At 48.4% G+C, this 26,870-nt stretch overlaps 2 protein-coding genes across 15 annotated transcripts in view; one reads left to right on the plus strand and one right to left on the minus strand.

Annotated features, from left to right (window-relative positions):
- The window catches only part of SLC12A5 (solute carrier family 12 member 5), a 32,975-nt gene extending 27,514 nt beyond the window's left edge, over positions 1-5,461 (plus strand). For all 5 annotated transcript variants that reach the window (XM_087750066.1, XM_087750067.1, XM_087750068.1 and 2 more), the window contains one exon: positions 521-5,461. In XM_087750066.1, the coding sequence (XP_087606192.1) occupies positions 521-612 (92 nt within the window). In that variant the 3' untranslated portion in view covers positions 613-5,461. The remainder of the gene's footprint in view (positions 1-520) is intronic.
- Positions 5,462-5,601: 140 nt separating this feature from the next.
- On the minus strand, positions 5,602-26,599 carry NCOA5 (nuclear receptor coactivator 5). 10 transcript variants are annotated; one of them, XM_087750071.1, is made up of 10 exons: positions 26,408-26,599; positions 22,851-23,037; positions 22,208-22,315; positions 18,134-18,200; positions 14,194-14,589; positions 13,812-13,927; positions 13,534-13,660; positions 11,027-11,226; positions 8,728-9,051; positions 5,602-8,291 (listed from the first exon to the last, which is right to left on the minus strand). In XM_087750071.1, the coding sequence occupies exons 1-10, from the start codon at positions 26,567-26,569 to the stop codon at positions 7,636-7,638; spliced, it is 2,343 nt and encodes a 780-aa protein (XP_087606197.1). In that variant the 5' UTR covers positions 26,570-26,599; the 3' UTR covers positions 5,602-7,635. The 10 variants fall into 10 exon arrangements, with proteins under 10 accessions (XP_087606197.1, XP_087606199.1, XP_087606198.1 ...); XM_087750073.1 differs by lacking the exon at positions 26,408-26,599 and adding an exon at positions 24,599-26,393; XM_087750072.1 differs by lacking the exon at positions 22,208-22,315.
- Positions 26,600-26,870: the final 271 nt, after the last annotated feature.

Consider the following 26,870-nt stretch of genomic DNA (forward strand, 5'->3'; position numbering starts at 1 on the left):
GTATCCTTCCTGCAGGGCTGCTGCCTTGGGGCTGGTGCCAAGACCCCTCTCCACAGGGCGGGGCTGGGGGGCCGCAACTCCCCCAAGGCTGGTGGATCTTGCAAGGCCAATGTTGGGGTCAGGTCCAGTGCTTGAGCCTGGACACCCTACACCTCCTGCCCCTGGCTGGGTCCAACAGCCGTCGTTGGCACCAGCCTGCCTGTCCGGCAGAGGTGACGCACGTGGGACGGGTGGTGGGGCCATGTAATGTTGCACCTGCACGTGTGAGCACGATGGCACATCGCAGGGGTGCAGGCAGAGATCTGCAGGGGCAGGCTCGGCCACGGTCCCTGTCATGTGGCACCAGCGCAGGTGGGCTCCCCTGGCCCCTCGGCTCAGGCCTGACTCCCACCAGCTCCTGGCTCTGGTGCGGGGGCGTCATGCCGCAGGCTTGGCTCCCCGGCTGTGGGGCCAGGCAGGGATGGCACGGTGCCGTCCCTGTGCTCTATCATGGTGTTGGTCTTCCTTGACGGTTGTGCAGACATGGAGTTCCTGGAGGTGCTGACAGAGCACCTGGACCGAGTGCTCCTGGTGCGTGGTGGGGGCCGGGAGGTCATCACCATCTACTCCTGAAACATGGTGTGCAAGAGAGGTTTGTCTGCACGCTGAGAGCCCCGCCACCCCTTTGCACCGTGCTCCTGGAGGGGAGGAGGGAAGGCCTGATGGTGTGCAGAAACTTCACCTGGCTTTGGCCGTGCCCCTGATCCCTCCATTCGAACTGCAGCACCAGATCTTCCGGGAGCATCCAGCATCAGAGCAGCTGTTCCTCATTGCAACATCACAGCACTGCTGTCCTTGTTTATATATAAATATATACACTGTACTGCGGACTGAGCACCAGAGCCCAGCGCTGCTGCCACCGTCCATCCCCAGCAGGGCCAGCCCTGCCGCCAGCCCCAGCACTGCTGCTTGCAGCCCCTGGCCGGGCAGAGGACAGTGGCTGCACCGAGACAGGCGCCCGGCCCGGCTGTGCCACTACCCCTGTGCAGAGCTTGGCTGGACGTGCCTGTGCCCTGTGACCACCTGCCACTTGCGGCCCTGCCTCCCTGCGGAGGCGCTGGGAGAAGAGAGAGGCCACCAGCACGCTTTCCTCGCCAGACGCTCCTCTCCCCACCTCCAGCAGTGCTTGGCGCTGCCTCCCACGGTGCTGCCACCTGGCCACCCCTCACCAGGATGGGCCTGGACAGCCCCACCGTGCTGCTGCCGCAGTGCCACCCGTCTCTGGAGGTTGTAGGCCAAGCTTGCGGAGATGCAGCGTGATGGTTTGGAGTGGGCAGAGGGTGGTGGTGGGGGGTAGCTGCAGGGGGTTGGGTGCTGGAGCCCAGCAATCCCAAACCATGACAGCACAAACCCCGGCCTGGGGTGGGTGGGGGGTGCTCCCTGTCCCCCTCCCCACTGACTCCAGGCTCTCTCTGCCCTGGTGCTTTCCTGGTGCTTGTGCAGCAGTCGTGGTGTGGAGCTGCAGTGTCCCCAGAGGCCCCACCATGTGTAGTGTAAGCCGGAGCCACTCTTCAGCCACTGGAGCTGTGTGGGTGCTGCTGATGCCCTGAGGCACCAGGGCCTGCTCTTGGCCTGGGTGCAGAGGAGTCCTGTCCCGTCCCCCTGCTCTGCTTCCCTGCCACACTGCACTGGGGGGCACCGGGGGCTCTCAGGCCCCCGGCACCAGCCAGCCTGGCTGGTTCCAGCACCTGCATGTGCATCTGGGTCCTCCCATGCTCTGCTGTGCTCCCTGCTGCTCCCCAGGGCTTCACTGCTAACTCGGCACCAGCCCCAGGCACTCACAGATGCTGCCTGGGGCTGTAGGAAAGTCTGTATCCGTGTGTAGTTTTAACATATACAAAGTTTGTTTGCTCTGACAGGGCTGGACCCCGCAGCGAGGGGTGGCTGTACGTCCCACCGCCTCCTGGCATCACAGCACTCCCTCACCCAGCTGGCCAGGGCAGCCCAGGCACTGGCCACGTGGCCACTGCACCCCAAAGCCTGTCCCCTCCTGCCATGCTGCATCAGGCAGCCCCTGCACGCAGGCAGCAGGGCATGCCGGGGCAGTTCAAACACGTCTTACCTTTGGCAGCAGCTGCAGGGTCGCCCCTGTCGTCCCCCCCAGCATCTCTCATGCCAGAGAAACTGAGGAGCTTTTAACAAATGTGAATGGTTCCAGGAACCACGCAGGAAACGGTGCCCAGGGCACCCACCGGCGCCCGCCCCGGCCCCATGTACATAGTGTACATAATACAGTACGTGTATTTTTAAAGTGATCATATTTATGTTAATAGAATCAGATGAAGTCTATATATAGAGATCTATATCTATTCTGAGAGATGCAGGGCTCTGCTAGCACCAGGCCGTGGGGACAGAGAGCCGAGATGGGCCGCTCCTGCATGAAATGGGTGCCCATCCGTCGCACCCAGTGCTCTGGAGCGGTGGTGAAGGCTACAGCCTTCTCTGGTCACTGGCAGTCCCTGGGAAAGGGCCAGGTCGCAGGTTCATTTTCTTCTCAATTTAGCTTCTTAAGAGTTTTCAGGGAAAAGAAGTCACAGACTTTTCTGAACTTGTTTCACAGCAGATTTGAGCTTCCACTCAAAGTGTAGCCTGCTAAGAGTTGCCCTCTCCCAGCAGTGCTGGCTGCTTTGCACCAGCCTGGCCTGGAGCAGCAGCACTTTGTCCCCTGGCCAGAGCTGAGCCCCTGTGCTGGAGTGCTCGCCTTCTCGGCCCCCCCAGACCGCTTCCCAGCACCGCCCTGCACCCCAGCAGCCTCCTGGCCAGCACAGAGGAAGCGGGTGCTGCCACAGTGTCCCCATGGGTGGCCTGGCAGTGGCTGCCTCCTGCCTGGCACGGCTGGTCCCAGCACCCTGCCTGCCTGTCCCTCCTGCCCGCTGAGAGTGGCTGCAGCCCTCAGCTCCTGCCTCACTGAGGGCAGGAAGCTCCCTCTGCGCTGGATGGCTCCAGTCCCCGCTCCCTCTGCTGAGCGCCTCTACTCCTCCAGGTCCAGGCCACAGCTATTTGGGGCTGCTTGGATAAAAAGCAGTAGGTTTTTTGATGATGATTTTTTTTTTTTTTTTTTGGCTTTAAGATACTACTTGGACACCCTCCCAGACCAAAACCATGCCCCAGCTGCACATCTGTGCCTGCTCCTACATTTCCATCACTCCCAAAGTGCCTCCCTTCTCTCCAGCAGCAGCCACAGCCAGACTTTCCGCCACAGTAGCTCAGCTATCTGCACGGCTGCATTGGCCTGTGTTGCCGACTCTGGTGTGGAAGCTAGTCCCAAGGGCATGGGGAGCTCCATGTTTATGGGAGGCGACCATCAGGGTGAGCTGAGACCTGGTTTCAGTGCAGGAGCTCTGGGCTGATGACTGGTGCAGACACACAGGGCAGTGCTCTCTGGTCCTGCCACTGCCTCAGCTGCTCAAGAGCTGTTGAAAGAGCAGGCAGGCATCTACAAGTGAAAAGTTCTTTTAGCTTTGGGAAGGGCAGCCCCCAGGAACCGAGATTTGTCAGTGTCTAACTGTTCTGCCCCTTGGAGCTGGTCCTACACCACCACACACAAGCTCACGTGCTGCTTCCAGCCTCCCAAAATTATTTGAGGCACTTCTGCAGCAATGGGGGAGGCATGCACAGCAACCTGCCCACTCATCTCATGTGCTAGCATCACACTCGTTGGGCCTAGAACACTTGCCAGCTGCTCTGCCTCTTCAGAAGGTGCCACTCGCTCCCTGCAGTCACCCTTTAATTACAGCTTGGCCAGTGCCCTGTAGCAATGAGCCTGATCCCCTCCTGCTCCGGCGCATGGAGCAGGTCAGCACCAAGGGCTGGAGTGCAGAGGCAGGTTACGTGCAGCCGCCAGCACCTGCCTCTGCTGAGGCCACAGACAGCCTCCACCTTCGGCAGCGTCAGGGCGAAGAGCTCTTCCTTCGACCACAGATACAGGGTAGCAGGGAATGACATTGCAGAGCAGCGCTGAGGCAGCAGGCCAGGGCATGCTTCTCCGCTGAGAGATTTGCTTTATCGCCTCCCCAGCATCCCCAGCGGGTCCCATTCCCCCCCTCCCCTAGGGAGCAGGAAGGCAAGTCCTTTCCATCACTGCCGCTGAAAAAAGGCGTTTCCCTTCCTCATCCTCCAGCAAGAGCAGGAGCACAGCTCTAGACAGAGCCAGGGCTGCCTCAACACCCCTGCCAGGCAAAATTTGGCTGTGGCAAGAAAGGTGCTGGTTTCCACAGCGAGTTCTCTCGCCGTTGGCTGGAGAGGGTCAGTTTTAGCAGACAGCACTGCATGTTAGTTTACAAACCCAGCCCTGCACGTTTGGCCTCTGTGAGTGTTCAGTTTCCCCATGGAGCACCCTTCTGCCGTACCACCTTGGTGAAGACAGCGTCCTCCTCTGGTAGACATGCAAGTTCCTCCTTGGCACATGTGCAGACACGTTTCAGTTTTTGTTCCAGACAGGAAGGTCTTGACCCCCAAGTTTGTTTCACAGGCAGGCTGCTGGTGGGAGCAGTGCTGAGCAGACACGACCCACTGGGGCGGTGGGATGGCAGCGTGGCCCGCAGCAGGTGGGGAGCACGCATACCCGCAGCCACGTTCGGCCAGCGCACAGCACTGGGCCAGCGATGGTGTGTGCTCCAGTTCCTGCTGCAGGAGCGCTGAGTGGGGAGCTGCCCTACCCCTGTCAGCGGGCAGGCACAGGCCCCTGCGCGCAGCAGCTGCAGCCGCAGCAGCAGGTGGCTCACATCGCTGCAGCCACACGCGGTACAGGCAACAAGCCACAAGACAGCACTTACAGGAGGTGCAGGCAGCATCCAGCCTGAGTCGGTGTTGGTCTGTGGCTGGACGAGAGGAAGGACTAGATACTGAACAAGGGTAAGAGTTGCACTAGAAGAGTCAAGACCCTCCTCTGTGTAGCAGGACTAAAAACTAGCAGAAAGACCAAAAGGTCTGAGATTTGCTGGTTACACCACTTTCTGTGCTACATGTGCAATATATTTGTTATGAATGTTATCACAAAGTCAGTTCATTCAATAATCTTTTAATCACCGTAGCTAGATGTTCTACGTCCATTCAAGTGACTTTTATTCGAGTGCAATATTTCAATAGACATGTAGTGACCTAGTATGCTTTGTGTTTTAGAGAATCTGTGTGCAGAGCAATGCAATTAAGTTTAAAACCTTGTAAATAAAACAGGTTGCAAACCAAAACAAACAAACAAACAAAAAAAGTATTAGGCTTGCATTTAATTTCTGTGAGTGTTTCAGTATTGTGCATTAGGCCGCCTCAGTACAGACCCTGTGTTCTCTGTGCAGGTATTAATGGAGGAGTGGCTCCTCGGCTGTTGAATGCTCCCTGTTAATGCTTTACTGCTTTAACTGTATTAATTTTTCTAGACTCCTGTCTGCACAAAATGCAATAAATGATTTTATTACACCCTTCACTACTTGCACAGGGAGTTTTCACTTGGTTCCAGGGTCTCCACAGCTATTTTTGCACTTGGCTGCTACCGCTTCCCTAACAAGGAGCAAGCCCCGACAGGGAGCAGCAGATTGCAGAGGAAGCAAAACATCAGGAGAGGAACAGCCTCTCCCAAGTGCCACGTTCCCATGTTTAAGCTCAGGCCAATTTCTGATCACCCCAGCGAAGATGCTTTACCTGTGTGCAGGGTTGTAGAGAGGGAGAAAGCAATCTAACAAAAAGAGACTGGAGGAGGAAAGATGGAAGACACATACTTCCATCCGATTTCAGGTTGTGTAGTAACGGCAGCACAAAGTCAAAGAAGGCCAGTGCTAAACGCACAGGGACTTGTAGACCTAACTTCACACAGCAGCCGTACAATTAACAGCAACTGTGACACTGGAGCAGCTCGCTGCTGGCCCGAGTGCACGCCCTCCCCTCCCACTACCAGCAGCTGGAGAGGCTTCGGACCTCTCACGCTGGCCCCTGCCACACACTGCTCCGGCACGCGGGTCCCCCAGTGGGCACGTGGGCTGCTCTGCCTGAGATCGTCCGAGTCCACTGTGCGAGAAAAAGTATCTGAGAGGTACTTCAAAACCAAAGTGTTATAAACCGATTACAGTATTCTCACAGCAGGTCACACTAAGGTTCGTACGCTTTCCACTTAGCATCCAGCACTGGGCAGTGTCGGACACAGCTGATCTGGAAGAAGAGAGTAATGGCAAACACAGCAGAATAATGTAATCCAGTAGTACTAAAGCTGTCAAGTGTCAAAAATGCAACAAAACGTTTTTCCTGCCTTTTTATTAAAAAGTAATGTCCTCTTGTTAACAGCACAGAGAGGAAAGAAAAAATGCTACAACACAAACCACCTGGGACAAAGAAAATCCTCTGCTCCAAGAACACTGCCGCCTTAGTTTCTTTTGGTTCTCTGCAGGAAGCCTACAGACTCTAAGGCGGCCGTGATGGGGAGGACCACATAGTTAAGAGATGTTTTGTGTTCTGGTATCAAAGTATGTTACTGGTTAAAAACATGGTGAAGAATCACTGCCCAATTTTCCAATCAACTGTCCGCTGCAGCTACCAAAGTGTTGAAAAAAAATGTATAAAATTATGCTATTGCACCTTGGCACTGCTTCTGCACCTTAGATGGACAGACCACCCATCAACAGTGAGATGAAGTTTCAGAGAGCAGACATTCACCACCTGGTAACTGGCTGCAGGTGTTCCCAAGGGAGGGCCAGCAGCACATCAGCGTGGCTGTGGCTGAGCTGTTGGGCTACAGTAACCAACCGTCCCAAAGCAAGATGATAAGAAAAGGAAATTTATACGCCAAATTTAACAGATTGATCTTAACACTGACTACTTGGTGTAGGAAAATTGACAGACAATTTGAAATCTCTGCCTTGGCTGGAAGCTCTTGTGTTTCAGATCTCCCACAGTAGTCAGACCAAAGCTGCCAGTTTCTGTGAGCTGGGCGAGGTGAGGAGCGTTTCTCTGCCTTGCTCTGCCAGGACATGACAGTCCAGCTACGGAAGGACCAAACAGCACGGTCCTGGATTACTGAGTAGTGGTCAGGCATGTGCTTCATGAGTTCAGCTGCTAGCACTACCACTGTATTTTCCAACTGGCTTATATGCCATTAAAAAAAGAAATAAAAAAAAGAAATCCAAAGAAAAATAGTGCCCATTCCAAAAAGGTGGGTCTCCAAGAAGGCCCAGTCAGCATACTGCTCTGTTCAGTCCCCTATTTCCTCGAAACCACTGACCCAAAACACTACTAAGACCATTCAGCAAGACCAGACTGCACTGCAATGTGAAGATGCACCAGCTGCTGGGAGTGAGGAAAATGCAGAAGGACCGTCATTGCAGCAGCTTCTGGGACTGGACAAAACAACCAATTATCCAAAGCGGCTCTTAGCACATCATGCCGCTGAGAAAACAGAGCATACTTCTCCAAACACTGCTAACCAGACCAAGGTGAGGAAGGGCAGCGCTAGCAACAGTCAGCAGCAATGCCACTGGGGGTACACTCTCGCCAAAGTGGAGAGGACATGCATATCCAGGGGCATTTGTCCCGTGTCAAGAACAGAGACTCTTTAAACAGCTATAAGTATGGAATGGCAAAGGGAAGGGGAAAGGGCCTGACAGCTCAGCTTTAATAGTGCCGCTGGTAGGAACCCATAGGTTGCTGGGCTGAGGACCCTGCTCGCCCCTGGGCCACGGTTTGGCTCACAAGGTGGGAGAGTGCAGGACCACTCTGGATAAGGGTGTCCAAGGCTTTCTGTACACTAGGGTTGTCAAAGTTGATACCAGAAGATACTGGCCTTTGAGCGGGTACATTGCCAGGTGCAGGGAGGCGATTTTGGTGCTGACCATAGAGGGACTGAGCTTGTGGAGGAGCTCCAGGTCTTGGACCTGCATTTCTTGAAGGGCCTTGGAGAGCAGGAAGCTGCGTGCTTGGAGTCTGCAATCTCTGCTGAGCCTGGTTTAGATTTCCAGCACTCATCTGTGCTGACCGGGCCTGACCGCTGGCCATGTTAGCAAAGTTCTGGTTTGGAGTGCTGCCCGAAGTGCCCGCAGAGGCTGCAGAACTGCTGTTTGCTACAGCAGCTGCTGCTGCTGCCGCCCCGCTGTTGAAGAGACTGAGGATTTTTGCTTGAAGCTCCTGCTGAGGATTAGAAGAGGACACTGGAACAGAAGGAGCAGAGACCAGAGGCTGTGAACCCTGATGAGCCTGAGAGCTTGGAAGGCTGGACTGACTACCCAAAGATGATCCTGAAGGTGCCCCCAAAGACTGTCTTGACATGGATGCTGGGAAAGAAAGAAAAGAGGGTTAAAGAGGGTTAAAGCTCTGCAAATGCCCTTGAAAGGGCACCTCAAGAAAGTTTGTGAAACAGCTACCAAAGACACAAGCATCAATGAATATCCACCCTCTGAACAGGAGAGCTGCACAGCTCTGGGGAACATGAACCATTCAGCAGAATTGTTGCCCTTCGTGTAGCAGCCAAACCATTTATGGCAGTCCCATGGTTTCCATGAGAGAATCCAATATAAAAGTTCTTTCACATGAAAGATCTGAATCGTCTCAGGACTCCCAAGGACAAGTCCACCTCAATAAAATGAGGTGCTGTGTGAGTAAATTATGACACTAGGACTCCTCTGCAGTCCCAGGACTGTTTTTGGGTCCCAGCCCAGAGGACCCACAAACCATCTGATTAACAGCCTTGTCTGGGGCTGAGAAACTTACCCTGCAGAGAATCAGTGCTTCCCCTCAGTAACCGTTCCTTCCGGTCTCTCAAGTAATTAATTACTTTATCAGTCTCCTCAGCAGTTAGATAACGATTGTCTGCCAGCAGGTTCAAGAGAGTCTGAATCCCTGGAGGGTGACCTCCTCTGACACCCTCCTCCATGGAGGGTGGGCGCTCCCGCTCCTGCAGAACAGCTTCATCTGCCATCTTGGCAGCCTGCCGGGCGATTTCCTCGCGCTCCTTCTCCCGTGACTCTGTTTTGTAGCGCTCATAATTCCTTGCCACCAGCACCATGGCATCAGCTTGGGGCATGTTGCGGTGTTCTGCAGAAGGAAAAGAAACGTTTTAAGTAAACCAAAGCAATGCTAACAGGAGGTGCCTTGCCTCACGCACACCAGCACATCTCATTCAGCAGGCGGGCACCGCTTTGGGATTCCAAGCATTGACTTGGGAAGCTTCCTAGGCACACAATAACAGTTCAATTTCCTAAGGTGACAGAAGGCTCAAGGCTATCACTCAGCAAGGCCATCCTTTACTTCCATAGCTGAGGGCTCTGAGAAGATACCCTATCAGCCCAAGAAATATCTTTCTTGCCTCTCATCCAATTAAAAGGGAAAGCAGCTCCCTCTATCTCTCACATAAATTCTCCGTGCTCCAAGAGGAGACAGTTCCAGCCATTCTACTGCTAAAGCTTTGGACAGATCCAAAACTTGCCCTCTGAAGGCTGCTAAAGCTTCCCAGAGCAGGACAGCGATGGGAATACTTTTTGATTCTGTACTGGCAATGCCTTAATAGAGTGTGTGCACATGCAGGAGATGGGGAGGAAAGAAGCACTGGCTCAATGTCACATTGCTGTTTATGTTTACTACTCTGAGGCAAAAAGCAACAGTCAAATTCTTCTGTAATACAACGAACAATGGTCAATTTCAACTTTTTTTTGTTTTTTACACTTGCCTTTTAAAGTTTTTGAGGTCATTATTTCCACCTCACAAAGCACACATGCAAATATTGCCCTGAACACAGATTTAAGCAGGGAGATCAAAAGAGAAGGCCTTTACCTTCCAAAAAGCGCCCAAAGCTCTGGGCACTTTTCACACCTGCAGATCATCAAATGCTGCCACCCTTTTCCTCGTAATAGCAAACTAGGGTTCATTTTAACATTACATTTTGCACAAGTTGTGAAGGAGCTCCCTAAAACTAATCTGAATTGAAAGGTGGCCGCATGCAGTTCAAGTGAGCATATTTAATCTCTAGAAAGAGCTGTGGATGAGCTAATGACTGGTGTTCTTATCAGATTTGATACACTGTTAGATCCAGTAAAGCAGAGAAGCTTTGGCGGGAGGATGGGTGTTAAACCAAAGGAGTTAGAGTTAAAACTGAGGGCAGTGGAAAGCCCAGTGAAAGTGTGTGTCAGCTGTATTTGTGCAGGAAATGAGAGGACCCTCCTATCGCATCTGCATCCAGTGTCAAAAGAAACCGGGCTTCTTCAGCCAGTAAGCAACCAAAAACCAGTGACTGTGCGTTCAGAAGTTTACTCTCCCAGATGAATCTCACAAAACATTGCTTGAGAACACGATAAGGGAGAAATAACCTGATCAGAGCAAAAGGCTGCTTTCTGAGATCACATTCTGACAAGACGTTTTTTTAATACCTACACCCACCCTCACGCTCAGCACAACCAAGTCACACCCTGAGATGGGAAGCGATGCAACAAGTATAAATGGCACTAAAATGCTAAAAAGGTGGAGCACGTACAGCAAATCACTTTATAGGTGTATCTTTTTATAACTCTTCCTAGTTTCACAATCAGATCTTTATCTTGACTGAATACGCTATCCTTATTCTGTTCTCCTTAAATCACATTTGGTTTTAAAATCTGTCCTGTAATTTGTCACATTCCAAATATGATCTATTTGAGAGCAACAAGTGATAAACTGAGGTTGGACTGGTATTACTCAGAAATCTGCCAAATCAATGCAGTCACTTCTAGAGCTGGGGTTCAAGATTTGCCCTAAGATGCAATGGCTGGTGATGTTAGGTGCTAAGAACACAGCCGAGATTCTCTCTTGGCAGAAATTAGACAGTCCTTTTGACAAGGGACAAGTAAAGCATTATGGAAACTTGTAAATAATGATATTCACATTTATGACATGGTGTCAAGTCATTAATAACTACTTATGTCACAGCAAGGATGAACTTTGTCCTGTGTGATTCTGCTTGAAAGAAAGTGTTCTAAAGCAGCACTTTGAGTGGTTCAGAGTGACCACAAAGCTACACAGCCTACTGAGACCTCAGTACCTTGTGGAGTGCCAAACATGATGTTAACAGTGCAAGAGCGGTGAACTTGATGCTGCTGGGTGATGACAATGGCAAAAGGAGACCCTCCTCTGCTCACATCGTCCAGGGCTTGCGTCAGTGACATCTCTGTGTTGAGGAAGATCAGGTCCACTACCATGCCCAGATCCCGCACCTTCCGCCCCACTGACTCCGCGTACTCCCTACCACAAAGCAAAGCCAGCAGAGTTTAACAAGTCAGTCACATACAGAAACAGAAACCCTGGCACATTCACCCTCTCCGTCATCTCAGATTCGCTTTTCTAATGGCTTGCCAAACGTCATAATGTTTAACAGGACAGTATTAAAGCAATCTCATTACAATAATATAAAAGCCCATATCCTACCCTTATTTTGATCTGAAACCATCATTTCAGTTTAACTGAAATAGACTACAAATCAAGCCTCAGCTTAGCTGAGAGACAGAGTGTTTGCAAAGGGATTTACACTATTATATATTTGCTTACATATAAATGTGTTTAAACTGAACTCATTAGGTGAGGTAATTTATGCCTGCACAGATCTAAGGGGTACACCGCAGAGCAGCTAACCTACAGAAGTCAGTTACTTGTGCTATGTTCAGTACCTTAACTGTTCAAATACACCTTATCCTAATTCACTGTAGCACAGACCAGCTTCTGGACTTGAAGATTAATTTTCAGAGGATAACTACCCATCCATAAGCATTCACTTGAGTTCCAAATACATTTTTCTCTTGCTCTTTTGTTCTACTAGCTGCTTTCTGCTCTAACCCAGTATCAACACAGTATCTATCGATCCACTGTTCCTGCATCCACTGTCCTGCAGATTTCCCATTCCGAACACAAACCACAGCTCACATGGCTGAGCTTCAAGTTTTCAAGTCTTTTTTTAAGCTTACTATACTCAGTACCAAAACCTGCAATACAGACTGCACATGCATTCTGAGAAATTTAGCCTGTGTGCACCCACACCTTTTGAAAGAGGTTCCATTTATCGACTTTGGATGCAAACACTGTAACGGTGACTAAATCTGTTCACCCCCCACCAACTGCCTTTTTAAGGATTTCTAAGTTACACAGACTGTGTATCTAAGTTCTTTGGGAGTCATCTTTAAACAGGTCTACAGTAGGTGACATCAATGCTTCAATATCCAAGATTTATTAATGTGCTCCAGCTCATAAGGTTTGTAGCTGTTACAGACCAAAACGATCCTTAGGGTATTAAGCTGATCCTCTTGCACAAAAAAAATTCTCCCTGTATCAAGTACAGTAACTTGTGGTCTGTTAGAATATCTTCCAAAGACTTTTAGTCACCAAAGGATAAAGAATCTAAAATTTCCTTTCAAGATTTGTTCCCCTAGGTAATCAGCTCCATTAAAAGCAAACCACAGAAGTGTACTTCTAGTTTCACTGCTTCCCTTGTTCTGATTTCCTGTTCTGCCTTCTACCACCAGATCAGGGAAGCGCCAGCTCTCTCTTTCTGCCTCACAGATATAGGAAAGTTAAATAAAAGCAACTCGTGATCTTTTTTCCAAAGGGCTAAGGAGACAGAACTTAAATTTCCTCTTGACAACCATTTTCTTCAGAACCCAACCCAGATCTATGATTTATTTACGTGTTTGCTATTCTTCAATATATTTATTTGTAAAGATATAGGCATCAGACTGGTGCCATCATTACAGCCCCCTTTCACTGTACCAGGCATACGTGCACTCCTCTGTTCCCAACACAGCGCCCGCTCTCCAAACTAAGGACATACTAACATTTTTGACACAAGTCCCTTTGACTCCTAAAATTGTTTTAAGTCCTTACATTCCAAGAGAAAGCCCACCGTTCTACAGGGATGGCCTGCATTTTTGTTTCTAGATAAACAATCTTGCATTCAGCACAATAAAAAGACACGCTGTGTTTGAGTGGGGACACCTCAGTAAGCGTTCAGACTGCCACATGAGATTGCCCTGGTTACTACTTACGCATGCTTTCAATATCGTTCACGACTACTTTCAACAGTGATTTTATACTTCTTGCACATTGGATTAACAGTATTGACTGGTATCTGACCTAGTAACCAATCTGACAGGAGCTCTGAAACGAACACCCCCACAACTCCTCCCTGACAACTGTTCTGAACTATCTGCTGGTTGGCACATATTAATAAGTTCCATAACATCCAACCCATGAATAACAAGTACAGGTCACTATGACCTGTTGCGACAGTAGGCTGATATGAAGAGTACATAGAAAAGTATCAGGAGAAGGTATAGTGATAGGTGACAAGAAGGGAATAAAAGCAAAGCACAAGATACAACATTTCTCCATCTCATCAACATGTATTCTCAGAACAGCAACAGGAGCTGTAGCTTTCTGAGGGCTCTAAAGCCACGCTCCTCAAGAGCAACCTGTAAGACAAACAGTCTCAAGGCAGGACTACATTTAATTCCATTTTCTTCTACCATGCAATAATAAAATTGGTCATAACTATTTTCTTACTTTGTCTGTTTATTCACCACTATCACAGAACAATCCACAGGTCTCTCTGCATCAAAACGTCTCTTGATTTCCTCGTAGTACTGACGGTACAGCTCCTCTCGGCGCCGCTCCTCACGCTTCAGACGGTCTGAAAGCAAGCCATAAGGACAGAACAAATAATGCCCTTTGGACCTGCTCGGAGTGTCATGGAATGCAATGCCCTTGGCACTGCAGGCATCTCCTGCATCCTCCCAGAGGGAGAATGTGAATCTGCCCATTATAGTGTTACAGGTATTCACCTTCTGAATTCACCGGTGCTCTATCAAAATGCTCTTTGTAACGGTCATAGTAAGAGTCATCCTTCCGCCGATAGTAGTCTTCAAGGTGAAGGTAACGGTCGTAAGATTCATCTCGTCTGCAACATGTACAGAAGAAGCAAGGGTTTGCATGCTCCAGCACAATCTCAGGCAATAACTTGCCAATGCATCACCCACAGACCTTCCTCAAGTTTAATTTCTGAAGTACCCACCTGCTCCCCAGAAAACACAAAGCAGGCACCCAACTGTCCCCAGCCAGAGCAACTTCCTTATCTTAAGTGCCTGACACCACTCAAACCAATGCAGCCATCGAGGCAGGATCACCGTAAAAACATGTTGCCAACTACAATCCTACGGAAATTACCTGTACAAAGGGTCCCGAGGGTCTCTGATATCCCGTGGATCCCTCATATCCCGTGGATCCCTCACATCCCGTGGATCCCTCACATCTCGTGGATTCCTCATATCCCGTGGATCCCTGTATCGATCATACAGCGGCTCCCGTGGGTCACGAAGATCTCTAACATCACGAGGGTCCCGCAAGTCTCTTGGATCCCTGATATCTCGTGGGTCTCGCAGGTCCCGTGGGTCCCTGTGGTCTCTAGCGTCACGCATGTCTCTAGCTCGAATGTCTCGAGTGTCTCTGGAATCTCGTCCGTTTCTACCATCCCTGCCATCTCTGGGGTCTCTCCTTGGGCTCCCCCGAAGAGGGGAGCGGTCGCGTCTGGCATCTCGGCCATCCCCATAGGCATATGGCTCTCTGAGGAAAACAGCATGGAAATTCCATTAGACTGCTAACGACATGAGTACTGTTACCCCTAGATCTCTTACCTGAGGTGCCAAAGTGACCCTCCTCTCAGCAGCTGAATCCACCCTCCTATCCCACAACAGCAAAAATTGCCCAAAAACGGTATTTGTTGAAGCAGCCTGGAGAAGCTTCTTAATTCCAATATTTATTGTAGCCAAACAAGACCCACAAAGCTCCTTAATGGAGCATCACTAAAAGTGTAGAGCACCTGTGGAAGAAGTGAACAGGCACCTCAGAAACATTTCAAGGCCTCTGGCCTCCAATGTCAACCACAGATCATCTACCAAACATGCTTTTGCAAATTCTTTGAGACTTCAAGGTGCTGGAGACTAATACCCACAAATATGCAACAGCCAGGAGCATTCAAGGGATCCATTAAATCCACTAGTCAATGACAGCAGAATACCTGAAATAACTTGTTACTGGCATATGATTAAAAAAGGAGCTTGTTGTGACCAAAGACACTGTAGGTTCCATGTTGCGGTTGGGTTTGTGCTGCTAGCAGAAAGCAGTGATAGCTACCGTTGTGTCCTGGGTTTGAAGGGATAGTTTCTGTAGAAAGCCAGTCTTATGTTTACGATGCCCCATGTTAAGAGGGTATTAAACCCAACCAGCATGGCATCCTCATCAGCAACAGGCTTCTCTGTCACATCTGAATGATCCATCTCATTCAGACTTTGTACTGCACTTTCTTCAGAGGCAAGGAAGAATAACATTCCAGTCTTCATCTTTTCCCAGAACAGTAGGGGTTTTTTCCCAGGTCATATTTTGTTTTCCAGAAAAAAAGATAACTTTCACTGTAGTCTAAGCCAAACATAAAAAAATCTTGCAGAGAAACCACTTAGCTTCACGTGTTTGGAATGTTCTTTCCCCAAGATACTGACAACCATCAGAAAAAAACCCAGCTTTTTGAATCTTTTTATTTCCAAAACTTGACAGACTTTGAGAGTCCTCTACCAGTTTAATCTAGTTTATGAGAGATAAGCAGAACATAAGCCTGCTTCCACTACAGTGATTCACGTAGTAGTCACCTGGAGAGAACAGCAGGAGCAGCGAGTCAGATGTGCCCAAGTTCAGTGTCAGGTAGAGCAGACAGTAACGAGATGGATGTACGGAGACTGTGCATGGACTTTGGTGGTTAGACACCCAGCTGTGCTGGGGGATACAGAGGAGTGCTGGCATTCTCTATTTTTACGTCACATACAAAACAGATCTTGGGACAAACTACAGTGTTGCCACCAAGAGCATATATAGCCTCCTCCTATAAAAGACACACTGTATTTGCACACAAATAAGTGTAAACTCCTTCAGCCTCTTGGACACACAAATCTGCTTTTTGTTTGTGATCTGTATTGAAACCACATCCCACGAAGGGTACATGTCATCACCCCCTTCCCCCCAACCTACAGCGAAGGATGGCAGAAGCTCAGGGGAAACTTCTGATTTGCTCTAATGGATACTGAGTAACTGATCTTTCTGTAGCTGTAAGACTATATAGCAAAACAGCCAGATGCAGTATAATTGTTTGGCATATGACATTTATTCCAGCTGGAGTGGGGGTGACCAGGCCACATTCATTATCTGCAGGGACAAAAAGATCCAGAATGAACAATGCACAACTGCAACAGAAGTACAGACATGGCGCAGGTCTCTGCTCTTGCACCTGCATCGCTGCCCTGCTGCTTGCAGAGAGGCAGCAGCATGAAGGCACAGCAGCCTTCTGCTTCCACGCCTCTGTCACCACGGTCCGACTCCTGCAGCGACAGCACCGCTGCCCGCATCTGCTCGTGACTCAGTACCGCTGGCCAAGCACCGCCGCCTGCGGCGCAGCGTGGGACTCTGCACCCCGGCATCAGCAGCTGTCATTCACACGCCTGCAGCGCAGTCCAGAGTTCATCGTCCACCATCTGTGCGCCCACAGCTGTGCCCAGGCTTGATGCCCATGACCTCATCGCCACCTGTGCCCACAGTGCTGCTTGGGACCCAATGCTAGCCACACGGGATGGCCACGGTGTCTGCAGTGCCAGCTGGAATCCAGTGCCTGTCACAGTGGCGCCAAAGCCTTCAGCAGCCATGGCGGTAGTCCAGACCACAGCCCGGTGCCCGTGGCTCATGCAACTCCAGCGCTCCTCAGGGCTCACGACATGGGCATCTGCTCTTGCATGCATGCAGGGTGACACAGGTCCCAATGCCCATAGCATCAGTGCCTGCTGCTGGTCCCTCTGTAACGTGGTCCAAGGACCAACACTCATGGCATAGGTGCCTGCCTCTCACACCACAGTGCTGCTCGGCGCCTTCAGCGTTACGCACCTGCAGTGCCACTGAGACCAAAGATGTGCCATCAGTGCCTGCTGCTCATGCACTTGCAGTATTCTTGGGGGCCTCATGCCAGCACTGAGCACACCTGACAGTGCCCAGGCCCAAGGCTTGCCACATCTGTAACAGAAACCCCCAGCTGTGTGCCCAAAGCACTTCTGGGCGATGTCCACGTGCTGGTCTCTGCAAGTGCATTTGGCCCTGTGCAGGGTAAGCGTGCAACATACAAAAGACCTAGATGATGCCAAGAACTGCAGCTACTGATTCTCTGGTTTTTGGTGGTAGATGTCTTGCTAGTTGCACTTTTTCCTCATTTTTGGTAATTTAACAGGTCAAGTTAGTAGAGCACACCAGACACGTGAGAGCCTGATTAACTTCAAGTCCAACACATAACACTCCTTTGTGTGGAAAGCTTTACAGTATAGGCATGGAAGATGCACGCCTTATACCAAACTGTAACCACGTGCGTTCCCTAGTAATGCCATGGAAAGAAAACCGAAGTTGTCTTCCTGTGACAGGACAGTGCGCGTCTTCTCCACCTGCCTGCAACTTCGCACACAGAGGATGTGCAGGAGCTGTACACACTGTGCCTACCGAAGGGTGGGACACCAGAAGCTGGCAGGTACACATCACTAACTGCACAGAAGGGGACTGGTTCCAGGTACGGACAACGCAAGCACACATGCAGATGGGACAGTGCAATAGAGATGTTTGCTGTCTTGTGCTTCGCTCACATGCTCTTTTCCAGTCTCATTTCAGCACTGGGAGCTTTTGACATCAGAAGAGGCAAGATCCCGAAGTCCTCTGCAGCATGGCACTGGGAACGCTACGGCCCCTCGGCATTCTCTAGATATGCCTTGGCTTCTCTGATACTTGAAGCAGGAACAAACATCAACTGTATTCTTCCTCACAAGTCTCTTACAACCTGTGCTGCAAAACATAACGCTTAGCTGTAGTAACAGCAGCAGACACGAGGTTTCCCTCGTGCCTCCTGAAGTGTCAGCGCCAGAAGGGCTCTTAGAGGTGGAATGGCCATGTCCCAACTGTCTCGCTTGAGCATCTCTGTTTGACTGGGGAGGTGATGGTAGGGAAGAGACACAGACATTTAGCACAGGCCACTGGGCTCATGCCCTAAAAGCCTGACCTTCCTAGTATAACTCACTGCTTCCAGGTACTTTACCTTCGTGCTGGACTGGACCTTGATGAAGCCTTATTCATATTTCTTCTTTCCACTGCTTTATTAATATCTGTAAAGAATAATCAACCCATCTGTTCAATGCTATGGAACAAAAAAAGATCATCAGCACAATTCAAATGAAAGCAACTTAAGCTCAACAACATCCAGATGGTGCAAGAAAATCCATTCAGCAGAGAGACATTGTCACTTTGACAATTTTTTATTAAGTTTAGATAGTACAATGTAATGAAATTTTCATGGATTTGTCTGACTTCAAAACAGGGTGGACAGCTTGGGTGAAGTTTGAACCCTTTACGTTCAGGCCTACATCCAGACTCTTCATTCCATAAGAGAACCTCTTTCTTCTGCAGTCTATGAGCAAGCAGAAAGCGACTCATGGACTCTAGGAGAAAAAGCAGAGTCTGAAAACCTCCAAGAAAGGAAGCTGATGGCCAGCACAGTCCTAAGTTCACAGCCAGTCCTGTTCAATGGAGCATGCCGCTACCCTTGTTGAAAATAATCCAAGGGTTCTCAAGTGGCACATGCAACTGCCTTCCAAGGGACTGCTGCAGCGTTAAGTTGTACAGCCTCCACCATGGAGGAAACAGGATCCAAGGAGCCTGAAGCACAAGCTCCTTATGAAGTCAACATGGTGCATTCAGAACACCACTATTAACATGATGCAAACTGATGCAACAGATCAGAAATTTGAAAATTGGTTGGCTTCTGAGCATCTCCATGAAAAACACCATGAAGTGAAATACAAAGAAGTAAGAGAGCTGAAGAAACAGAGTCTTGTCCTCAACCAGAAAACGTGAAGTTGCCCAGAACTGGCAGGGACCCATATCATTCTACTGTGAGGAAACAAAGCCTTCCATAACAGCTGACTGAAGATGAAATAATGTACTGGAGGGGGGCAAGAACAAACAGAAATGACTTCAGATGTTTTACTCGGAGCCTTTTAAGGAAATGAACAAAACAAACCTAGGTCCTATCTGCTACCTGAGAATCTATCAACAATTAAAATTTCTTATTAGTTATTTATATTAACTACTTTCAAAGCTCTTGCAGAAGAATAAACATGCTGCAGTGTCTTTAGGCAGACTCAGTCTTAACATCTTCTGTAACTTCCTAAACTATCCTTCATTACTTTCAAGATTAAAATTAGAATTAAGGGATTAGTTCTAATTTTTGCTCTTGTTGTCAATCAAGCAGCAGCATGTTCTCTTTTTGTGGGGGGAGAGAAGCAAGTGCAATCTGAACATGAAATACAAATGCAGCATAACAACATTCACAGGACCACAAAGCAGTCTCTCCAGGATCAAGTACAGCTGCATTGTCTACTGTCACAAACTAAATTTGATGGACATTCATTCCCTACATAGTTTTACTCATTAAAGATATGAAAACACTTCTATGCATTTGTGGAAGTATTAGTATAATGCAACACTGGAGTAAAACTCTCCCAAAGCCTTTTACCTTATTGTGTTATTAGCAATTATATTTAATACTCAGACTGCATAACTGAAGCAACTGTTCTCCTTACATTTATTTTTCAGTTGAGAATTTTCCCCCCCTTAAAGTCAAGTGTTATCTTTAAGCAAGACACTATCTGCTTTCTTTGGTTTAAGATTACTTTTATTTTCTGTTTTAAGATGCCATTGCAGAAACCTATTATGATTTTTACACTCAATACCATACATTTCTTTCAAATAAAAAAATGTATTTAAATCTGAACAAAAATATTTTACTAGAAGAAAAAACACCGCTGACATGGATCTTTCTCTTGTGCAAAACGAACAGATTTAATAACATTTTATTTAATGCCAACAGCATTTACAGGTTAAGTATTTGAACACTGACAAAACTTCCGAGAAAAAAAAAAAAAAAGTCTTCTGTCTTGTAGGATTTTGAGATGACAGGGCCACTGTAATCATACAGTGTAACCTTCTGAATAAGCACAGGTGACAAGAGTTTCTTGAATCACATTCCTATCTCAAGTGCAGCAGTGGCATTGAACTAGAGCTTAACTTTTAGCAAAACATCCAATTCCAATTTAAAAGTCTTCAGAGCACAGAAACCACCAAAGCTCCAATAAGTTATTCCAGAAGTAAATTATTTTGCTGTTAAAGAAAACTATTTATTTCCATTTAAGGACTTGCGATACCTACACCTACTAGGTTAAAACTCACCTATCCCCAGGTCTGTCTGTAACACACAGATCACACCACTCCTTTATCTTGAGGCTTTTGCTAGGGCTTGTTCTTCAACTCTTTAAGCATTCTTCAGATTTCTGAGGCTTCTCCAATTTAGCATTATCCTTTTTGAACCAAGCATACCAGAACTGAACACAGTATTCCAGCAGCAGAAACCCACAGGTACCAAAACCTCCCTACTTACAAATTTGTGTTTTGTACAGCAAAGGATGACAAACGCACTCCTGCTCGGTGCAAATTTTCCCTTTTGGCTTTACTGAAAGCTCTGTTCTGCCTGCATCCAGCTTAGGAAGAAGTCCAGGTCATTTCACCATCAGTGACTCAATCTTCATTATTTCATCCTCTCTTTTTAAAACATGAATGTGTGTTTTCTTTCCAAGTCACTTATAAAAGCACTGTATGGCCAGGAATCAATTTTTCCAGAACACCACTCAAAGCACTGAGCAATTCCATCTATGTTACACTAAGATTCATTTGAAGTCAAATTAACTCTATGTTGTTTTTAATTGTTCTAGTTTCTTAAATCAAACATCTTATAGAAGTCTTTTACATCAACACTGCTACTTTCAGCCATAAAACTTGCAGTATCATAAGAATAAGTTAATTTGACAGGAATAATTTTGATTGGCATTAACTAACTCACTTCTCACTGAGCGTCAGGTGAAAGAATCCCTTTGTTATCAGGGGCTGATGCCAGGCTCATCCCATTTACGCTGCCTATTGGCACATCCGCAGTGCTCTGCTAGGTCCCTGGAAACTCCCTAGTTTTCCAAGGCTTGTGGAAAAACATTAATAGCCTAGGCAGGTCTTCATTTCACTGAGCCTCAAAGATGTTAGTTAGATTTAAATTTTTGGAGAGGTCTAGTTTTGGTAGCTGCTGTTTTACTTTTTTTAGTTTGCTACTGAAATGGAAACGACATCAAAAACACCACCTTCTGCCTCTTCAAAAACAGACAGCAGAAACATTAACTGAAGACTAGGTGGCCCTTTCCAGCGAGAAATTTTATCATTTCCAGACAGTTACACCTCAGCTTCTAAAACAGCCGCAGTTGTTTCTATTTAAGCTTCTAGACTTTGACAATGCTGGCCATAATTTCTTCTTGTATCCTTCTACCCTCCTTGTCCATTTGCCTCCATTTCCATCTTCAGGGTCATATTTGCACTGTACACACACCTTCCCACAAGTCATTATTTACTGCTCCTTTCATTCCTTCCTAAGTCAAACTGCTGTTCTTTAAACTAGCATAGGTTTACTTCCAAAGTAAATTTTTTGCTTGCATTTAATAGATTACTCTTAGACTTCTAACCATTCATTTCTGTTTGTTTCCTCCCAGCATATTTAACAGAATTATTTTCATCTTTATGAAAATGGGCTTTTTAAAGCACCTAGTATTTATAGCACTACTTAGATTGATTTCACATGTGCAAAAAAAAATCCAAGTTAAGATTGCTTATCTAAGCAGCTGCTAAGTGCTGTGACCAATTCGTCTGAACCTGTCAAGATGAAGCCCAATATTGGTTGACAAACGTTTTTAAAACTCTCTGTACGAGGTCTCAATGACTGCCTTCCAGGGCTTACATGTTGAACAGTCTTACACAGGGTAATACACCTTTTCAAATACTAACACATAAAACTACGTTCAGAGTACGACCTAGGTAGCAAGAGAAAACACTGCAGCTGAACCACAGCACTTACAGCAAATAACTCAGAAGGCAAATACATACCTAGTAAAAGTGATTTCAGACTAGTGCCAGGCAAGTTGCATATAGTGATCTTTCCAGAGAGCTTTAAAACAAAAGCACTCTTTCTACCAGAACGCATGCTAGGGTCAGTAGGAGAGCACGGATCAGTTTTCCTTACCTAATCTATACCCTTTATAAAGGCGACCCTTCTCACCGTCCAGAGCGGCCTGGACATCTTCTAGACGGTCATACTGCACGAACCCATAGCCATGGTACATGCTGAGGGCTGGAAAAGTTAACAGCAGGGCAAGACCGGTTACAACTAAGGGACAGTACTAACCCGCACCCAGGCCATCGCGTAACCCCACCAGGTGAACAAGCAAAGGGGCTCTACCCAGAAATGACTATGCAAGTTTCCTGGGAAAACCAAATCTACCAGGATCAAAATGCAGAGCTTAGAGACTCTGAAATAAATTTCGTAGATCAACTGCCTTCTGACAAGGCAGTGACCAAAATACAGCCCATGAAGTGACCGAGATTTGATTAAGAGACTATGAAGTCACTTGAAAGAGTATTGTAACATCACACTGCAACCCCAAAAGCTAAAACATAGCTGATATATACGCATTACGTTTCAGCTGTACTGAAGGAATCACTTTTTCAGAGAAAATGCAGGCAGAGAAAATTATCATTAAGGGGTCACTTTTTAGGAACAACATTAGTCACTCCTGTCATCATCATCACATAGCATTTGACAAGCATGAAAGTTATATTTCTCACTGAATTCCCAGCCACAAAAAGGCATAAGATAATATACTAACCCCTGATTTTGCCATATTTTGAAAATATCTCTTCCATTTCTTCACGAGTCATGTGGTCTGTGGGCAAATTGCCGATAAAAAGTCTTCTCTCTAAATCCTGAGGATTGGTGCTGTTAGTGAAGTCGCTCTGTTTGATGCTATTGCTCTTGCGTCCTCGAGCCATTTTGCTTTCGTTCCAAATCCAACTCTTCGCAAAAAAGAAAAACGGCCATGCATATAATTTCAATCCATGACATTAAAATTAAACTGGAACAAGATTAAACTTAACAGCTTTGCAGACTAGAAGCCAACTGGGTCTGCTTGACGCAAACTTCACTCCAGAGAAATCTTAATACAAGGGATAGAGAAGTCTGGCAAAAACGTATACCACGGCATTTTGGTTGAGCTTTTCTGTAATACTGAAAGGTAGTAAACCTAATTATTTTGCAGATAAGTTTTAATGGTTTAACTCCAAACTAAGATACAAATAAAACTAATTTTCCACTAAAACATCTTAACTTTAAGCTTTTCAATACACCCATTGTTGTCATATCCATTTCTTCAGCCTACTGGTAAGAAGTGTTGAAATGTATGCAATATTTTAATAAGCGGAAAGGAAACACTCATCACAACATTGCATAACAGGACCCAAATATTTCAATACAGGCTTTGAACGAGACATCAGGAAGTACTGTTTAAATGCTCTTGAGTGACCACGCTTGGATCACTTTACTATATGTGAAATCTTAGCTTTCTAATACCAGAAAACACAGTTTCTCATTCATACCCCTACTAAAGAGCATATCCTTGTCCCCATAGAGACATCAGCTCCCACAGAAGGCGGGTCCACAGCTGGGAACGTAACCACCCCCACGTAAATGCTGTACCACTACCACCTCTTCTCCCCCAGTATGGCACAAGTACACTTTGTTAACCCACACTATCACAGACAAAGCTGGAGCAGTCAGCAACAGTCACTGCAAACTTACCCAAAGAATTACAGCAAAAAAAAAACCCAACAAACAAAAAACAACAAAACAAACTCTACCAAGCCAACAACCCTCCCCTCCCAAACCCCACCCAGGATTCATACTTTCTGGTTTAAAAGTCACCATTACATAAAGCTTAAAAAAATGAAAAACACTGAAACTTTCAAGATTAACTTCAAAGCTTGAAAACCATTTATAAAGTTGTCATACTTCCTAAACATTCATCTACAGGAATGCAGGATGGGATTTTCTGTTTACAACATGCAAGAAACATGGAAAAACAAAGCTGATGAAATTGAGTACATCAACAGAAACTACTACTGTTCATCAGGAGATGCCTACAATCAACACACTCCCTAACAGTAACCTATATTCATTACAATGTAAAAGTAGCCTCTAAATAAACAAGTCAAACATCCAAAAATATAAACCAGTTTTACATAAATACTTCTACAACACTTAACTGGCATGAAAAATACATCTACTCCAGATTTGAGACATAAAATTTGTTTGTTTTTGTTTGGTTTTTTGTTTGTTTGTTTTTTTAAAGATCAATTAACTTTACATTCATATCACTTTTCTCCTTCTTTCAGGAAACCTGGCAGGGACAGGAGGCAGAGAATGCCTCCCAGCCTAATAAACTTTTTAAAATCAACTGAACTGCCAGAACAGGGAGGAGGAAAAACACCCCAACACCAAAACCAAAATCAAACAAAAGAAGTCATTTCTTCTACCATATTTGCCTCAATCCTCTAAGTTTGTCCACACACAGAGTTTTACCTTCCCTGTCAGAAGTACCAAATCTTGTCCCATTTTTTCTGTATGGAAACACTAGGCCTCCCTTCCATTCCACTACTGCAGCTCCAGTTCTCATCAGCTGAGGGGAAAGAAGTTTTCAAAATTCTCTCAAAATGATTAAGTAGCTATAAAACATGGAAAGACCCATCTAGCCCAAGTTCCCATTTGGAGCAGGGTGACATCCAAGTTGGATCCAGTTGTCATGGCCTTCTCCATCCGGGCTCCGAGCACTACCAGGGACAGGGACCCCCTGCGAGCACCCGCTCAGATAGCATGGCCTGTACGTACGGTCTCGGGACATCACGTATACGCACAGCAAAGAGGCATCAACAAGGCCTGTAACTGCTGCTGGCGGGATATTTCACTTCCAGTATAAAAAGCAGAAGAAATTCCCTTTTCTTTTCTTAAGGGTGAGGACAGTAGGGGGTGGCTGGGGAAGAGGGTGCAAGAGCTTTCCGTATGAAGAAAAACAGGGAGCTATTTTTCCACTTGCAGGTCGCTTTCAAAACAAAGGAATAAATCCCAAACACTCAGACAGGTTGGATTACTAGAGAATTTTCATATAGGAGCATTTACTGCCTCTTACCATTTTCCACTTGATAGATTACATAGTTAAGGGCCATTTAGCAATCATAAGACCAGAGTAAGTGAATGTTGTCCCAACTTCAGGCACACTACACCAGGTGAAGGACTAATTTTCACATTAAGTCTTTTTTGACAAATGCAGCCACAGAGGCCAACTACGCACCTGGGCAGCTTAAAGGTCCCAATCCCCCCGCCCAGAAAGCGAGCGCCAGGCCAAGCAGGTTCCTACAAAAGGACAGCCTGCATCTGCTCATGCACCAATAAATCCTCTGGAAGTTAATTAAAGCCACGTTTCCCTAAAAATCTTACATATAAAGCCAAAGTTATTTATTAATACTGCTACAGCTTCAGAAAGCAAGACAGCTGAAGTGGGATGTTTGAACTAATTTGATACAAGTGAAACGTTACTCAGGAGTCTGCAAGAAGTTCCTAAGCAAGGCAGGAAAAACAAAAAAAAAAAGCTAGCGACCACAGAAAGGAAGGGTTCTGAGGAGCAGTGAGCTTCCCACCCAGCACAGGCTAGCGGCTCTCAGCACCTCGGAGCCAAGCCCCGCCAGGCAGCCCCCCCACCGCACCCCCAAAGGTCAGGCCTGGGGCCAGCAGGGCCGTCCTCGGGCAGCACCGGCACCCACCTGCCCTGGCCCTCCGCGCCCAGGCCAGCGGGCAGACGCAGAACTGCCCGCAAGGAAAAGGCGGCCCTCCTTCCCGGGGCGCCGCTCGCCGGCTCCGCTGCCCGGGGCCCCGCTCACCAGCTCCGGCAGCGCCCTCACCCTGGGCGCTACCCGCAGCGCTCACCGGCGGCGGGAGGCAATCCGCACGCCCGACGCCTCGCTGCCAGCCGCAGCTCCCACCCCAGGCCGCGGGAGCTCCCACGGGCTGCGCCCCCCGCGGCTCGGGCCGAGCCGCCTCACAGCTGCGTTACCCCCGCGTACCGACCGGCCCCGGGCCGCCGCGGCCGGTGCCACCCCCACCAGGGGAGAGGGGGAGCTCCAGCGAGCCCGCGCTCCCCGCTGCCACTTCCCGGAGGCGCCGGGCGGCGAGGCGGAGGCGCGGCCCGCCCGCAGGCCGCGGGGCTCGCCCGGCCCGGCGGCCAGGAAGGACTCAGCCCTCCGCCAGGTTTGCTGTGGTACGTCTTTTATTCGAGCAGCTCCGCGTAAGGCCGCGCCGCCGCCCGGAGCCGCGGGGCCCCACCGCCCGCAGACTTACCGCCGCACCGGGCCCGCTCCGCCTCAGGCCGCCGCCCGCCAGGACAAAGGCGCCAACCGCCACTGCCAGACGGCGCCGTCGCAAAGAGGAGGGAGAGCGCCGCGGGGAGGGCGACGCCTCGCACTTTACGGCGCGGCGCGCTGACGTATAGCCCGCCGCCATACCTGCCGAGGCAAGGGCGCGCCTTGCCTGGCTCCCGGCGTGCCCCGTGAGCCGCCGCCGCAAGGCAGGCTGGGACTTGTAGTCCGCAGGAGGCGGCCGGGCGAGGCCGCTGGGTGGCGCCATCTGACCCGGCGCGAGGCGAGGGGAGGAGGGGCCGGGACCGGGACCGGGATCGGGGTGCGGGGGAGGTGGAAGGGACCGGGACCGAGACCGGGGCGGGGCGGGCCCCCTCCGTTGCCGTCGCACACCCGCCCGGTGCGAGGGCCAGGGCCTGCCCGCGGTGAGCGGGGGCCCGTGCTGC

The sequence above is a fragment of the Nipponia nippon genome, unplaced genomic scaffold (genome assembly GCF_047370975.1).
Source record: "Nipponia nippon isolate SJK-2023a ecotype South Korea unplaced genomic scaffold, ASM4737097v1 scaffold_13, whole genome shotgun sequence".
NCBI lineage: Eukaryota > Metazoa > Chordata > Aves > Pelecaniformes > Threskiornithidae > Nipponia > Nipponia nippon.

What these genes read in the sequence shown, in the direction of transcription:
- NCOA5 (XM_087750071.1), bottom strand. Translation starts at nt 26,569, where the DNA reads ATGGCGGCGGGCTATACGTCAGCGCGCCGCGCCGTAAAGTGCGAGGCG. An exon ending in AAAATATGGCAAAATCAGGG is followed by an intron (nt 22,316 to 22,850) that starts GTTAGTATATTA and finishes TAACTTTTCCAG; the next exon opens with CCCTCAGCATGTACCATGGC. An exon ending in CATGTTTGGCACTCCACAAG is followed by an intron (nt 9,052 to 11,026) that starts GTACTGAGGTCT and finishes TTCCTTCTGCAG; the next exon opens with AACACCGCAACATGCCCCAA.